We start from the raw sequence: 16,628 nt of genomic DNA on the forward strand, positions 1-16,628 counted from the left end.
CTGTGGTTGATTGGACAGCCCACCAGAAGTTGTACGTGACTAGAAGGCCTCTCTTATCTCTGCCTTCACTTCCACTGCTCTTTCGCTTCCCCCGCACCCAGTTCCCCAAGTTTGGGACGCGCCCTTCTGGGAACAAGTGATTCTTTATCTCCCTGGCGCGCCCCTGCAGGCGGCGATAGGAGCCGGACTACAGCTCCCAGCATACCCCGCCTCCCGCCTCCCGCCGCCCGGGAGCCGACCCGGTAGTAGCTCTTCTTCACCAAAGGCTCCCTTTCCTGGTGCGGTTCGCCAGCTTGGGAAACCCAGGGAACTCAGGGGCCGGTCTCCGGGGCTTAAGCATCGCCAGGGGTGACAGTGCGGGAGCATGGCGTTGCACTTGGGCAGGCTGAGCTCGGGCTCCTGCTGGCGAGCGTCGCGGAGCGGTCGCAGAGGGCTGTGCGCTTGGCCCGGGCGCTGTGCGGCCGCACGCATCTGCCGCCCCCCGGGTGCGGCTGGCACCGAGCAGTGCCGGGGTTTAGGGCACATCCCGACCGCGAGAGGAGGCCCCCGGCTAGGGACTGGGCTGACCACGGCGCTGGCGGGGCTCGCCGGGCTGGCGGGGCTGGCTGCCGCCACCTTCGGGCTCGTAGAACGGGCGGAGATGGTGCCCAAGAGCACGGGGGCGCGGAGCCCGTCGACCGGGAGGCCGGAGGAGGACGACGATGAGCTGACCCGCCGCTGCAGCTGCTTCATGGCCCCACCGGTGACCGACCTGCGCGAGCTGCGGGGGAGGCCGAGCGACATGAAGACCAAGATGGAGTTGCTGATCCTGGAGACCCAGGCCCAGGTGTGCCAGGCGCTGGCACAGGTAGACGGGGGCGCGCGCTTCTCCGTGGACCGGTGGGAGAGGAAGGAAGGTGAGGAGGTCCCTAGGGCGAGGTGGAGATGGGAATTAGAGGTCGACTTTAGGTTGCCGGCTGAAAATGAGAATAGAGTAGGAAAGAGATACCTACAAGAGCGGCTGCTAGGTTAGAAGGGACACCTTTAGAAAGATGGATACTAAAAGGGTCATCAGACGTCTGGATGCAGATCTTTGATAACTCTAAAACTGTACATTTCAAAATCTGTGAGATTTTTATAATGGCATTTTTCTAGAAGTCCTACGGTTATTTTTAGCCAGCAAGCTTGGATGTCCAAAGTTGTAACTGAGCATAGATCTTACCCACATTTCATCTGTTTCTTTGGGTGCATTTACCCTTTCTCTTCCTGTAGAGATGGAAAGATGAACTTGCCTCTTATTTGCTAAATATCTGGCCAGACTTTTCCAGCCGAGGGTGTAATTGTGTTAGTGTGTCTTTTTGTCAAGCACAAGAAATATTGGGCATGTCAGTAATTCTTCCAAATGCATGCATCAGATTTCCTGCTAGGAAAATCTTTTCTTTTCAATGGCAAAAAACTTCAGTATTAAAACCCATTTCTTGGGGCACCTGGGTGGCTCAGTTGGTTAAGCAACTGCCTTCAGGTCGGGTCATGGTCCCGGAGTCCAGGGATTGAGTCCCGCATCGCCCTCCCGGTTCCACCGGGAGTCTGCTTCTCCCTCTGACTTCTCTCTCATGCTCTCTCTCACTGTCTAGAAAAAATAAAATAAAATAAAATAAAAATAAAACCATTTCTTCAGATTGGTGATTGTCAGAAGGAGGGGGTGAGAGGAATGGGCAAAATGAGTAAAGGGGATCAAGAGGTACAAACTCCCAGTTACAAAATAAAGATGTCATGAGGATGTAATGTACAGCATGGTGACTATAGTAAAAAATAGTGTATTGCATGCTTTAAGGTTGCTAAGAGAATAGATCTTGAAAATTCTTATTGTAAGAAGAATTTTGTAACTGTGATGGTGGTAACAAGGCTTATTTTGCAATGTATACAAATAATGAATCATTGCATTGTACACCTGAAACTAATATAATATTATATGTGAATAATCTTTCAATAATGAAAAACCCTGTTTTTATAGAATCGTGTATTCATGACCATCTTATTGCCTATGGAGTGAAACTCCACATCTTGGTCATAAAATTGAAGAATTCCTGACTTCTTAGCTAGGCCTACTGTAGCAGCTCTCATCAGTGGATTTTGAGATTTGATATCACCACGTCTATATGAAATGAAGTTAAATCTGGTCTTTGAAGTGTTTTCCAATCTTGTCATGTTTTCAAGTGAAGACCATTGAGGTGGACCACAACCTCAAGTACTAGAATAGCTACTGTGACCTTCAGAAGTTACTTAATATTTTGTGTGCCTCTGTTTCCTCATTTGTGAAATGAGATTAGAAATAATGCATGAGGGTGAAGAATGAAGTGCTTAAAATATTGTTTGATACATAGACAAATTGTGGCAAGAAAGGCTTGCCAGCTGTGTAATCGTGGATAAGTTGTCTTATCTTTCTGGGCCTCCTTTTCTCATTTGAAATGTGCGGGGAGGTGGGGGGGGTGGGGGCAGGGTTTGCACTGGATCATCTTACTTCCCATCCAGCTCTAAAAATTCTTAGGGATAAAACAAGACAAATAGGTACTTCTTTTTTTTTTTTTTAAGATTTTATTTATTTATTTGACAGAGAGATCACAAGAGAGGCAGGCAGAGAGAGAGGAGAAAGCAGGCTCCCTGCTGAGCAGAGAGCCTGATGTGGAGCTCCATCCCAGGACCCTGGGATCATGACCCGAGCCGAAGGCAGAGGCCTTAACCCCTGAGCCACCCAGGTGCCCCTCAAATAGGTACTTCTGAGAAACAGTGGCTTTGGTGGTAACTCTAGTGTCTTAAAAACATACTATGAATAATAAAGCTCAAATACGTAAATATTAATGTGTGTCTTATTCAGTTTAAGCTTCCAAATCCCTGAAGAGTTCGACTATCTACTGTTTTGTTTTGTTTTTTTCTAATTGCCTGTGAACAAAATTAAATGGTAAACAACACACAGAAAAAAACGATTGAAATGATATGGAGCTCTTAAACTCGTAATAATAGAACATTCCTCAAACATACCCGTACCTGTTTTTAACCTCAGCCTTCTCTCATATATCATAATGAGTGGATGCCATTCTGAACAGTAGTTGAGGGGAAAATATTCGTGTGATTTATTTTAGATGTGGAAGAAATCCTCAGTTTAATGATGTGGGGGAAATACAGTATTTGCCCACTATCACTAAGTAGCAATGTCATCAAGCTAAGCTGATTTTCTAATGTTACTGTACTTAAAAATTACAAATATACCGATAATATAGAAGATTTGGAAAATACAGGGAGAAAATTACTCCTAACCCCACACTTTCACATGAGGGTTCTTTTGGATATTGCATCTACCCTTATACTCTCTCCTCATTTTCTGTTTCTGTAAACAGGAGGTGGTGGCATCAGCTGTGTACTTCAAGATGGGCATGTTTTTGAAAAGGCTGGGGTGAGCATTTCTGTTGTTCATGGGAATCTTTCTGAGGAAGCAGCCAAACAAATGAGAAGCCGAGGAAAAATTCTGAAGACTAAAGATGGTAAATCTGACAGTATCCACAGCCTGTCACAGTCCTTGCAGATCTTGCCCCCACAAGTTTTATTTGTAAAATAAATAGTGCTGCTGTAAAAATCCATTTGGGTGCATATGCCAGAGAAGCATGTTCACATTCCCTTTTTTAAAAATTGTTTTTTAAGAGACAAAAAGCGGCTTTTGACAATGGATCCCGAAACTATGTTGAAGTTAATCAAGCCGGCTGATTGACGCTCACTCTGTGTTTTACTTTTCAGGTAAATTGCCATTTTCAGCTATGGGTGTGAGCTCTGTTATCCACCCCAAGAATCCTCACGCTCCTACTATCCATTTCAACTACAGATACTTTGAAATAGAAGAAGCCGATGGTAAGCATCCCTGGAGCTGTGCAAGATACTGTTGTGCAGAACGTGTATCTTAAAACAAGCTAGAGGGTATAATCTAGATGAGAAAGATTTTATAAATCTTTATTTTATTTTATTTTATTCATCAGAGAGAGAGAGAAATCACAAGTAGGCAGAGAAGCAGGCAGAGAGAAAGGAAGCAGGCTCCCTGCTGTGCAGAGAGCCCGACGTGGGGCTCGATCCCAGGACCCTGAGATCATGACCTGAGCCAAAGGCATTGGCTTTAACCCACTGAGCCACCCAGGCGCCCCAAGATTTTATAAATCTTAATTGGGTTTTTCAGAGGGCAGATGAAGCCTGATTCCTTGGCAGGTGCAATGGATTATGCTCTAGAGGTGAAAGGAGAAAACAGTATTGGCTGGGCTTTGACGTCCCCATATTTCCTCCACACAGAGGGAATGATTTAGTGAATCTCAAACTCAGAGTGCACTCAGGGTTCTTTGCACAGGAAAGGGAATCCTTAGAAAATCCACAGGAAAACCTATGTACAAGGTTACGTTGAAATGGAGAACTTGCTCTTGGAAAACATCTTCCGAATTAATTGCTTCACTGGTCACCAGCACATTGTCAGTGGGCTTAAGATAGAGTGGAGTTGATTGTGTCCCTTTATGGATGTGTGGTTCTAGCCCCTGTCTGCAGTTAGCTGGGCCAGGTTCCCACCCGGCGGAGCATCTGTGCAGGGCCTCTCTGGGGCTGTGGGAATCTCTGCAGGTGATGGCATTTGAAGTCCATGCATTTAACTTGCATCTTGAAGACATTTGGTGTGGTTCAGCCTTTTAATGTTACAGTTGGTACCGGTACTGATAACTTACAGACCCGGCTAAGCATGTGAAATAGTCTCAGCTGGTAGGGTGTGTCCCTCTGCAAGTGTTTTTACCCTTTCTGGGCTAAGGGGAGGGGGACAGTGGTTTTTATTACAGGGAACCTCAGAATCTCCTGGGCAGTTTTATAAACTGTCAGTGCTTGGGCCAGAGATTTGCTTGTCTTGCCTTTGTTTTTTAAATTGTGCCCTAGCAGAGGGATCTTTACACTCCTCACGAGATTTGATACGTAGCCGGAGTCCACTCATGTGATGTTCCGTCATTTACTGCTGTGCATGTCCTTTTCCTCCCGGTTCTACTCTCTCACTTTTTAATTTCCTACTTCTTTTTCTTTCTGCTTTTACCTTTTTTTTTCCTGCCTAGGCTTTACTGGCCATCTAGAGCTAAATTTAGTTAAATATTTTTTGATTGTCACCCATTTCATGTTTAATAAACTAAGCTGATCGATTTGGTTTGCAAATACAGTGAGTAGTGTGCTACATCTCAGAGTCCAAAGCCTGCATGAGAATCTCATGTCTTGATTTTGTAGGTAACAAGCAGTGGTGGTTTGGTGGTGGATGTGACCTTACTCCAACATACTTGAACCAAGAGGATGCTATCCATTTTCACAGAACTCTAAAGGAGGCTTGTGACAAGCATGGTCCTGATCTCTACCCTAAATTTAAGAAATGGTGGGTAAAAATATTGTCATGACACCTCAAATATATTTCATTGCTTCCTTCTGTAGATCTTGAAGGCGACTACTATATCACTAAATACCTTTTTAGCTTTGAAGGTTCGTCTGTTTTTGTTTTGTTTTTTTTTAAAGATTTTATTTATTTATTTGACAGAGAGATCACAAGTAGGCAGAGAGGCAGGCAGAGAAAGGGGGAGGGGAAGCAGGCTCCCCGCTGAGCAGAAGGCCCAATGCAGGGCTCGATCCCAGGACCCTGAGATCAGGACCTGAGCTGAAGGCAGAGGCCTAACCCACTGAGCAACCCAGGTGCCCCAGAAAGTTCATCTGTTTGTTTTTTTGCCCACTGGAAATGGGATACCAGTTTGAAACGGTTTTATGAAGTTATTTAGTTAGAAATACTTGGATATCTGTAATAAAAATTGGTTAGCAGCATCTTTTTTTTTTTTTTTTTTTTTTAAAGATTTTATTTATTTGACAGAGAGAGAGATCACAAGTAGGCAGAGAGGCAGGCAGAGAGAGAGGAGGAAGCAGGCTCCCCGCGGAGCAGAGAGCCTGATGCGGGGCTGGATCCCAGGACCCTGAGATCATGACCTGAGCCGAAGGCAGCGGCTTAATCCACTGAGCCACCCAGGCGCCCCAGCAGCATCTTTTTTGACCCCAAATGATTTAGGATATAAATTTCAACATGATCGATACCTCAGAATTAGAAACTTTTTCATCCTCCTGTGGGATATTAACTTCTCATCCCAGATGAGAACTGTTGTTGCCATGGGAATATTAGGACATGGGAAGGGTTGGAGAACTATTAGGGAAAAATGCAAATATACCAGATGCTTTGGACAAGGAGAAGAGTGGGATTGGAAACTCTGTTAAAGAAACTCTAATGATAAAGGAGAGGGAAACAAATGAGTTGTGAGGAGATCCAGGATATTTGTTAGATGTGAAATGGAGTCTAGGGGGCGCCTGGGTGGCTCAGTGGGTTAAAGCCTCTGCCTTCGGCTCAGGTCATGATCTCAAGGTCTGGGATCGAGCCCCGCATCGGGCTCTCCGCTCAGCGGGGAGCCTGCTCCCCTTCCTCTCTCTTTCTGCCTATCTCTGTCAAATAAATAAAATCTAGCCATTGCTGCAATAAACATTGGGGTACAGATGGCCCTTCTTTTCACTACATCTGTATCTTTGGGGTAAATACCCAGCAGTGCAATTGCAGGGTCATAGGGAAGCTCTATTCTTAATTTCTTCAGGAATTTCCACACTGTTTTCCAAAGTGGCTGCACTAACTTGCATTCCCACCAACAGTGTAAGAGGGTTCCCCTTTCTCCACATCCTTGCCAAACTGTGGAAAGAACCAAGATGCCCTTCAATGGACGAATGGATAAGGAAGATGTGGTACATATGCACAATGGAGTATTATGCCTCCATCAGAAAGGATGAATACCCAACTTTTGTAGCACCATGGGCGGGACTGAAAGAAATTATGCTGAGTCAAGTATCATATGGTCTCACTTATTTGTGGAGCATAACAAAGAACACGGAGGACATGGGGAGATGGAGAGGAGAGGGAGTTGAGGGAAACTGGAAGGGGAGATGAACCATGAGAGACTATGGACTCTGAAAAACAACCAGAGGGTTTTGAAGGGGCGGGAGGGTGGGAGGTTGAGGAACCAGGTGGTGCGTAATAGGGAGGGCACGTACTGCATGGAGCACTGGATGTGATGCCAAAACAATGAACACTGTTATGCTGTAAATAAACAAATTAAAAAAAAAAATCCAAAAAAAAAAAAAATACTAAAAAATAAATAAATAAATAAATAAAATCTAAAAAAAAAAAAAAAAAAGAAAGAAATGGAGTCTAAGCATAGTTGTTTGGAATAAGAGTAAAGTACCCAATTCTGCTTAGAGCTAACTGGCATTCTTAAAAAAAGAAGGATAGTAGAGGTTTTGGTGTTTTTTTATTGGGGGGTGGTTTTGCTTTGCTTTTAGAGCTAATAACTGTGAATCTTGATAATTTATGTAAGATTTGGAGTTCAGCTTTAAAATCCTCAGGAAAGACCCATTCTCCTGATTGATATTAGCACTGAAAACTATATAGGCATGAAAGCTTGGATGTGTGAGGAAGGTTTTTTTTTTTTTTTTCCTCTCACAAATCAGGATCCTTCCAGGAAGAGGACTGGAATGGGTGACATTGTCTTTTTTTTTGTTTGTTTTCTCTTACTGCTATTATTGAGATGACTCCATCTGAGGGATGTTAGTTACTGTGATATCTAGGAACCAGACTAGTTAAAGAGAAGTTTCCAGTATAAGTATTTAGCACATTTCTTAATTTTGTAATTTCATGGAGCTTTTGAAGCAGTATGATTTGGTTAAAGCTAACTTTACAACCTTGCTCAGGATATCCTTCACCTGTGTTAATAAAATGTGCATGTGAAGGAAAGTAACAAGTCACAGTCAAGGAGAATTAGGCCAGTGCATCAGCTCTAGGGATTTGCAGCTGCTGCCCCCCCCTTTTCTTTTTTAATTCTAAGCTATTAAGGCTATATTTTTTATTAAGGCAATTTTTAATAGAACCTTTTGAATAACTTTTATTTTTGTTTGCACAGGTTTTTCCTCTTCACATACCCTTATTCTTCTAGAGATCCTCTAACAAGCTATTTCTACAATGTAAAGTATTCTTACAAATCTAGGATTTTAGAAACCTGCTCTAGTAGGCACAGAGAGGGGGAAGACTCAAGACCAGATGGCTAGTTTGATGTGCTGGTTCACAGGGAACCTTTCATATGTCTGTAGGTGTTCTCTGAACATCTCCTTCCACCAGCCTCTCCCTCAGTCCTGCATGTTCTAGAGCCTTCCCATTTTATTGCTGAAAGGGACCTTAGAGATTATTTACAATACCTTTTCTTGGTGAATAAAGAACTGCTGAAGAGCTGAAGAGTCAGTGCCCAGACACAGACCTGGTTGGTGTTCTTGGTAGAGGATTCCCGTCTTGCCTCTTGCAAAAGCGCCAGTGTTGCCAAGGGCAGCCATATCCCTTGTTTCAAGAAATACACTATTAATACTGGGCTCTTTGTTCCTTTTTCACTAAAGTTTTTAGAGTTCTATATCCTTTCGATAGACATGTGTTAAATTCCTTACTTGCTTTGCAGATAAAAGCATAAGCATTTTCTACATAGGTGCTAATTGCAGGAAATCTGTCTAAAGCCGTAGTTTTATTTTCATAGTTAGACAGAAAGTAAGGACACTGTGTTGGCCTTAGTCAAGGATGGCACTCTAAGCTGAAATGCTCACATTGATTCTCATGTCTTTTTTTTTCCCCCGTTAATCCTTGATATGATCTTGCTGTGTTTTCCAGGTGTGATGATTACTTCTTTATCGTCCATCGTGGGGAGAGGAGGGGTATTGGGGGCATCTTTTTTGATGACCTTGACTCTCCATCCAAGGAGGAAGTGTTTCGCTTTGTACAGAGCTGCGCCCAGGCGGTTGTTCCTTCTTACATTCCTCTTGTGAAAAAGCACCATGATGACTCATTCACGCCCCAGGAGAAGCTGTGGCAGCAGCTCCGGAGAGGACGGTGAGTGAGCAGCAGGAGACTAGATCATCTCATTGCATAACTGGCGGGGGGAGTGGAGCAGTTGGAGTAATCGTGGGTGGTGTGTTGTCTTGGGCAGATATTTTCTTAGAGTTGTGTTAATACTATCCTGAACTGCTTTGTATAACTAGATGAATATTAAATGCATGTTAAAAATTGTGCAAAATAGTATTGTAAAAAGAGCAAAGTTGGTGCGCCTAGGTGGGTAAGCCTGTGTCTTGGGCTCAGTCATGATCTCCGGGTCCTGGCATCGAGCCCTGCACTGGGCTCCCAGCTCAGTGGGGAGTCTGCTTCTCCCTCTTACTCTGCATCTTCCCTGCTCCCCCACCCCCATGCTCTCTCTCTCAAATAAATGAAAAGCTTTAAAAAAAAAGAGCAAAATTTCTTCCATCTGTCTGTACATTAGAGACTCATAGCAGCCATGTTGTGGTACTTGCTGATTTAATTGGGCTGATTTCTTTTAGTTTTCTAGCAGTGCCTTCCAGCCTTATGCCAAGATATGGGCATCATTTAATGTTTTTGCTGCTTTATAAATTTGGAATCCCACACTTTTCCATCCATCTTTAAGATTTCATGGAAGTCATTATAATGGACATAATTATTTCAGAAATTATTTATACTTAATGACAATATTAACTATTTATGACATCCTTACTGTGTGCCAGCCAATATGTTAGACACTTCCTTCTGCCGGAAATAGGAGTTTCCCTTACTATATGTATGTATATATGTATGTATGTTAGTACTCTCTAAACCTGAAGTGGGGCTCAAACTCACAACCCCTGGTTCAAGAGTCTCATGCTCTACCTACTGAGCCAGAAACAAACAAACAAACCAACCTAGACTCAAACACAGAGAACAAACCCATGGTTTACCAGTGGGGAGGCGTGGGGGATGGGTGAAATAGGCTGAAGGGGATTAAGAGTCCACTTTCCGTGATGAGCATGAAGTGATGTACAGAATTCTTGAATCATTATATTGTACACCTGAAACTAACGTAACAGTTATATGTCAATAAAGTTAAAAAATATCCAGTGAAAATTTATATTTAAAAAAAAACTCTAGAAAGGGCAGTGTTCCTAGTGTTGCGTAGGATTTTATATGCAAGGCTGACAGGTTTTGTGATTATGAATTAGGTGAAACCTTAAAACTTTTTAGACAGCAGAATCATGTTTTGTGTTCTCTCAGTGTTTGTTTTTTGTATTGCTTTTGGTTTATATGACTGTTTCTCACAGAGAACCTCCTTCTACCACCCTTATCTCTGCACCTTAAAATGGTATTAAACTCTGGGACTTCAGATAACCACAGTTCTTCACTACTGTTGTCAGCATTGTCTTCACCTTCTTACACACGCACTCGTTACCCTGCCTGTATCCTTCACAGGTTACACTTGGCTTTACTTCCTTCCACCCCAAATAGGAGATTCCCTGATTGAGTGATGGATTGAGGGATTATATGTATTTATGTATTGTATGTGTGTATATAGTATGTATGTTAGTACTTTCTACACCCAACGTGGGGCTCAAACTCAGAACCACTAGATCGAGAAACGCATGTTCTACAGAGTAAGCCCAGGCACCCCAGAAACTAAAGATCTTTAAATTATTGTTACTTTGTTGTATTTTAGGAAAGGGAAACAGGATAAAATTTAGGCATCTGTTAAATTGAAGGTTTGCAGGCACCTCGGAGAGGATAAATGTGTGAGAAGGAACAGGAAGATCAGATCTAAGTAAAACCTGGTAGGAATCAGAGAGGCATTCTTCACTCAAAAAAGGAAAGCGGTACAGGGATCCTTACAGAAAATTTATTTAGGGAGTTCCATACAAGGGCCTTTGAAAGAGACATCCATACAAACTGGAGAATCACAGCCATCCCTTAGATATGTTTTAGAAAGGCAGCATTAGGGGTAAAAAAGGTGGCTGAGAGCTGAAATTCTTTTCTGTGGTCTCAGGAAGATATTGAGAAGTTTTGCTTTATATTATCTTTTGGAACAGGTATAAGAAGGTATTAAATAGTTACTAATACACAAAATTCAATCTGTGATGAATCAGTACAGAGGACTAGAAAGGGTTCCATTGATATAATTTATTTAAATTTTCTCAGAGATTTTGCCAGATTTGCACACAGAAGGGTGTTTTCTAAAAATTCAAGTGCTGTGCGATTCTAGAGGATATCTTCCTCCAGGTGTGATGAAAGATGAATCAGTGGGTAAACAAGACTAAGTGAGGGAAGTTTAGACCAAGAGAATAGTTTCTGAATGAGCTGGGAAATGATCTAAAAGGGGGACTGTTCATTGAATTTTCAGCTTTATGGGTCATTCTAATTTCATATGAGTAGTAAAAATTATCTTTGAAGTTTAAACGACCTTTTACAAAAGATCCCATGATGTTAAAGGCAGATATTTTTAAGCTGGACAGAGTTTGGATCTGATGCCGGGGCAGTTAATGGAAAACAAATATATTTGAACCAAGTTTTAGTTGATGCTAAGGATATTTTTCTTAGCAGAATAAAATTGAGCACTGCAGCTCAACCATTGCTTATTATCATGACTGCCACTAATCTGCAGGAAGACTGAATTGTATGACTGCTTATCAGTGCTATTAACTACTTTAAGAAAAGGAAATATCTAGAATATATTAGTAATTATTAATAGATGGCCATTAGCTTAGTTGCCTTTCAATAATGAAAGTTTTATATCTTAGCATATGGAAGTTACAGGTGGTGAAATGAAGTCTCCTGAAACATCTCAGACTACAGGGGAAGGACAGAAAGAACTGTTCTATCCTGATAAAGGGTGCCATTTCTTTTCCTTAGTTGTTTTTGTGCCTTAAAATTCTCAGCTTTTTGTCCATTCTGTTTATTTATTGGACAACATAACCTTCTTGTTTTGCTAACTGCCCTGTGTTGGGGCCGAATCTATATCCTATTGTTTGTTGGGTAGAATACCCTTTTATTTATGCCTGTCCAGATGGAGAAGACTCAACTGGCTGTAGACTGGTGTTCCCTGTGCCCGTTCCAGCTGACTGGGGGTGGGGGAGTGGGCAGGAAGGGTCCCCCCACTCCCCCTTGGAGTATTCATTATGGGCTAATCTTAAAGATTTTATTCAACTTGCCTTTAATGTTGTCTTTATGTCAGGTATGTAGAATTTAACCTGCTATATGATCGGGGTACAAAGTTTGGCCTCTTCACTCCAGGATCCAGGATTGAAAGCATCTTGATGTCTTTACCTCTAACTGCTCGGTAAGAGTATCTCATCATAATTATTCCTCCACTTGGTCTACTAACCTCTACAAAACATGAACGTGAATATGGCAGATGTCTTACCTAAAGACTTCATTGGTTTTGACTTTGCTGATTTTATAATAAAGTCACAGTCAAATAATAAGGAAAATAATTTTAGTTTTTTTTTGTTGTTGTTAAAGAATGAATGACAGGATGATTGACACGGCTTTGCAGGTGACAGCTGGGAAAGGATAGAGGGAGTGAGAAGATAGAGAGGATGGTGACATCCTTGCCTACTTGTTGATTTTCTAGGAAGATGTATGGGCAAAGGAAATTTATTTGAGCATATCAGGTTTTTCCACTTGATTTTGTTAGAAATTGTTAACAGTTGTGAGGAAAAGTCTTACTGTCCAGTATGACATATCAAGCTTGTTTGAAAGATGAGGGATTATTGCTGGTGCTTGGTATTCTCTTTTTGTTCTGTATGTTGCTGTGGAGAGCTTCCATAAAGGTTCATTGGATCTATGGCTGGGGGGAGTTTTTTTTAGTAGGCTCCTAGCCCAGCGTGGAGCCCAACAGAGGCCTCGAACTCACAACCCTGAAATCAAGACCTGAGTTGAGATCAAGAGTCAGATACTTAACTATATATAGGCGCCCCTATAGGGGGAGTTTTAAAGACAGATATATTTATGTTGGTGCAGTTAGGTTGACTTTTTGGCTCTAAGAAAGTGAAAATGATGTGTGTCCAGGCTAAAATAGAAAAGATCAGAAAAAAAGAAAAATTATGTGCTTGTTTTGTAGGAGCTAGAATTTTTTTTCCTGTGAGTGTAAATGTCCAAATATGAGTGGACTTTAGATGGCGCTGGAAGAGTGCCTTGCCTCACCCTGCGGTCCAGATCTAGCCGGTGAAATTAGTGCCCTCTGTCGTTGTGCCTGCCTTCTGAAAGGCATTGGCTCTGTCCTTGTATATCCTCTGTTCTTGGGGTCTCATGTCCTTAGCTGAAAGTTTGTGCACATCACTGCTAGGTGTTCCTGCCACCCTGGAGACGAGATGTGAATAAAAAGTAGAGATAAGTCTTGAAGGCCTCTAGTAGTCTTCCTGATTACTACTAATCAGGTTTCTAATTTTAAGGTACATTCTAAGCTGCAGGTATGGGTGGATTATAAATCAATCCCTTGCTCATTTGAATAGTTACCATGACAGGTCAGTTTTGGCTTCTTATAACCTGTACCAAGGGTGTGCAGACTTTAAGCTGTAGGTTCGCTACAGCTATATATTGCTATAATGATATTTAAGAACACTTGAATCCAGGTTCACTAGTGATGTGTCTTTGTGCAGTCCTTGAGCTAAGAATGAATTTTGTATTTTTAAATGATTATTAAAAACAAACAAAAAAGAATATGCAAGAGACTGTATGGCCCCACAAAGCCTAAATTAAAGTTATCTATTATGTGACGCTTCATAGGAAAAGTTTGCTGACACCTGGTCTAAAACATTGTCTGCCAGACTTCACACTATAGCTTAACCATTTTGGCTATATTTGTATATTATCTGAAGTATTATTTACTTAAATTTTATACTCTTCTTATTTTTTCTGAGAATTTATTTAAAAAGACAAACTGATTATTATTGCCATAAATAGAAAGTAACACATTAAAATAAATGCATAAGTATTATGCTAAAAGTAAAGTTTGCCCACGGATCATTGGAGGTTCTATGTTTTATGACACCCTAGTTTATAGTAAAAGTGTATTTTGGCTCCAGGATATTAATGTTAGCCAAAGCATGGTCAGGAATTATTAAAATACTTTGTTTCTTTAGCAGCAGCTATTTTTTAAAAAGGCTAGTGGGTAAAAGGCATATTAGATACATTGGAGACAAGGAGGTATAAGACATTTTTTACTCTTAGAATTTCATTTTTCATCTGTTTTAAGTAGAGGAATGGGTATTGTTCATTATAGTTTCTATTATTACATGTTTTGCTTTTGTTTTGGACCTTTGCAGATGGGAATACATGCATTCACCCCCAGAGAACTCCAAAGAAGCAGAAATTCTGGAAGTTCTGCGCCATCCGAGAGACTGGGTGCGCTGATGCACACGAGCAGTCTTCCCGAGGCTTGGGGAGGACACAGACTGTGCGCCCCATTCCCCGGGCTGGCGGCCTTGCCACGTGGGGCAGTTCGTCACCTGCATCTTAGAGCTCCAGTCTTCACCCTGCAGCCTGCTTCCTTGGCAGATGCTGATGTGTGTTTCAAGTACTACAAGTTTCCGTTGGAAGCTGCGGGTGACAGGTGGTGATATGGCAGCTTGTCAGCGTCAATTGGTTGATATAAAACTCATTTATACTTTTAGAATCATTTCATATGACTAGTTTACAAAATATGAAATTGAGTTTCCCAGTGTTGAGCTAAGGGAATCTAATTATAGTTTTTGTCAGGAAACTTCTCATGCTATTTTCGTTTCATGTATTTGTTAAAGTTCTAGTCTCTGCCACAAAAATCTGTTGGATAAATTTTATTTTCATTAATTCAGTGAGGTTAAGGCTTAATACGTTAGATCATAATATTGTAAAATGCTCATTTTATAATGATATTTAGGAACACTTGAAGCTTTCTTAATCTCTGCATGTGTTACAATTCAACGATTCCCTGTAGTTGTTAACTCTGAAGTGACATCCCTGTTGCTTAAATAAGGGACTTCTAAATTGTGGTTCTGATTTTTGAAGAACTATAATTTCTTAATGTTGGATTCTCTGCACTTTTGAATGTGAAAGCTTATAACCTTGGAGTCTGATATTTAAAATTTCCTATTCCAGACTTTTCTATATGGAAGTTTAGACTAAGAACAATCCAGGGGATGTTGTGAGTTAGGAAATATTTCTCATTTGGCAAATGAGAAATATTTTCCTTCGTTAATTAAAGTCAACATAACTAGTATGAGAAGCATGTACGCATTTTATAAATGTATTTCTTTGGAAGGTGGACTAATTAAAATTGTTCTCTCGTTAAATTGGAGATCCTGCAGCTCTTTGTCCTTAAGAGAAAAATCACAACAGAATCCTTAGCGTGGCTTCTTTGTTCATATAATAGTGTGAGTGTATTTCTTTATTTTATTATTTTGAGTGTATTTTATTTGATATAATATATTGAAGTTTGTAAGGATTAGTATCTTCCTACATATTATTAAGCCTTATCTTGGAATATGTTAAATGTATGTGATTGTGTGTGACTCTTTAGGGCTGGAAAATGTATGAACTCTTCAACTGTCTTACCACAGATCTGCTGATAAATTTTATTATGAAATACGGCTAAGAAATATTTGTATTTTTCACTTTTTAAAGGATAATTGATATAGAGAAGATAAATATTTTGTAGGACTAAAACCATCGTTCCTCATTTCTAGGCATTTTACCCACAAAAAATACAAGTTTTGCACTCAGATTTCCATAGCAGCTTTACTGACAGTAGCTAAAACGTAGACAACAGAAATGCTCATTAACAGATGACTGTATAAACAGGTGATGATTTATCAGTATGTGAAAATACTACTCATTAGTGAAAAGGAACAACTACTTGGGCAAATAGCAAAATGGCATTATGCCAAGTGAAAGAAGCCAGACACAAACAAGGACTTCCTGTATGACTATGCTATGTGAAAACCTAGAAAAGCCAAATTCAAATAAGAGAAAGCAAGTCTGTGGTTGCTAGGACTAGGACTGGAAATTGATTGTGGAAGGAAATGAAAGAATATTTTGAGGGCATGGAAATATTCTATATTGATTGTGGCAGTGGTTACCAGATTGTTTACATATACCAAAACTCTTTGACCTTGGCACTGAAAATCATGGAATTTTATTGTATATGTCATTTATACTTTAATAAAGCTGATTAAAGGAAAAAATACAGGTGTATAGGAACAAATGTTCAAATAAACCTCAGTTTTTACAATAAAAAGTCTCTTGGCTTATAGTTCTGCTAGTATATTTAATTGTGTTTAGGGCTGTCAGGTCTGGGCATTGGACTGAGATGAAATTTCAAAATTTCAGAGTATTAGTTTTTCATACTCTCAGTAACCATGTATTTCTCTTACAGGTGAGAGCTATGGGGAAAAAGAAAAGAATTGAGTAACTATTGGAGAAAAGGTCATTCTACTCTTACTCCGAATTTCTCTTTTAAATTCATATTGATGTTTATTTTGAGTCTACTAGACGCCCGGGGTGTACCTCCTAATGTCCTGAACACCTAACTGCCCGTGTCTTATACATGCATATTAGTGGTCATAAGGGGTAGGAATTTGGGGGATAGCATGTAAATGCTTTGGAGCAAATTTTTAACCACTGCTTTATATCCATCACCGTACTCAGCTTACCCACCCATGCAGCTGAGTGTTTAATGAGATAAAAACTTCTG

The 16,628-nt window shown here is 40.9% G+C and overlaps 1 protein-coding gene across 1 annotated transcript; it reads left to right on the forward strand.

Moving 5' to 3' along the window:
• Positions 1-228: 228 nt before the first annotated feature.
• Positions 229-16,172, forward strand: CPOX (coproporphyrinogen oxidase). The gene is made up of 7 exons (XM_046003301.1): positions 229-896; positions 3,375-3,518; positions 3,769-3,879; positions 5,266-5,407; positions 8,759-8,977; positions 12,132-12,236; positions 14,224-16,172. The coding sequence occupies exons 1-7, from the start codon at positions 365-367 to the stop codon at positions 14,309-14,311; spliced, it is 1,341 nt and encodes a 446-aa protein (XP_045859257.1). The 5' UTR covers positions 229-364; the 3' UTR covers positions 14,312-16,172.
• The last annotated feature ends 456 nt before the right edge of the window (positions 16,173-16,628 follow it).

The sequence above is a fragment of the Meles meles genome, chromosome 4 (assembly GCF_922984935.1).
Source record: "Meles meles chromosome 4, mMelMel3.1 paternal haplotype, whole genome shotgun sequence".
Taxonomy (NCBI): Eukaryota; Metazoa; Chordata; class Mammalia; order Carnivora; family Mustelidae; genus Meles; species Meles meles.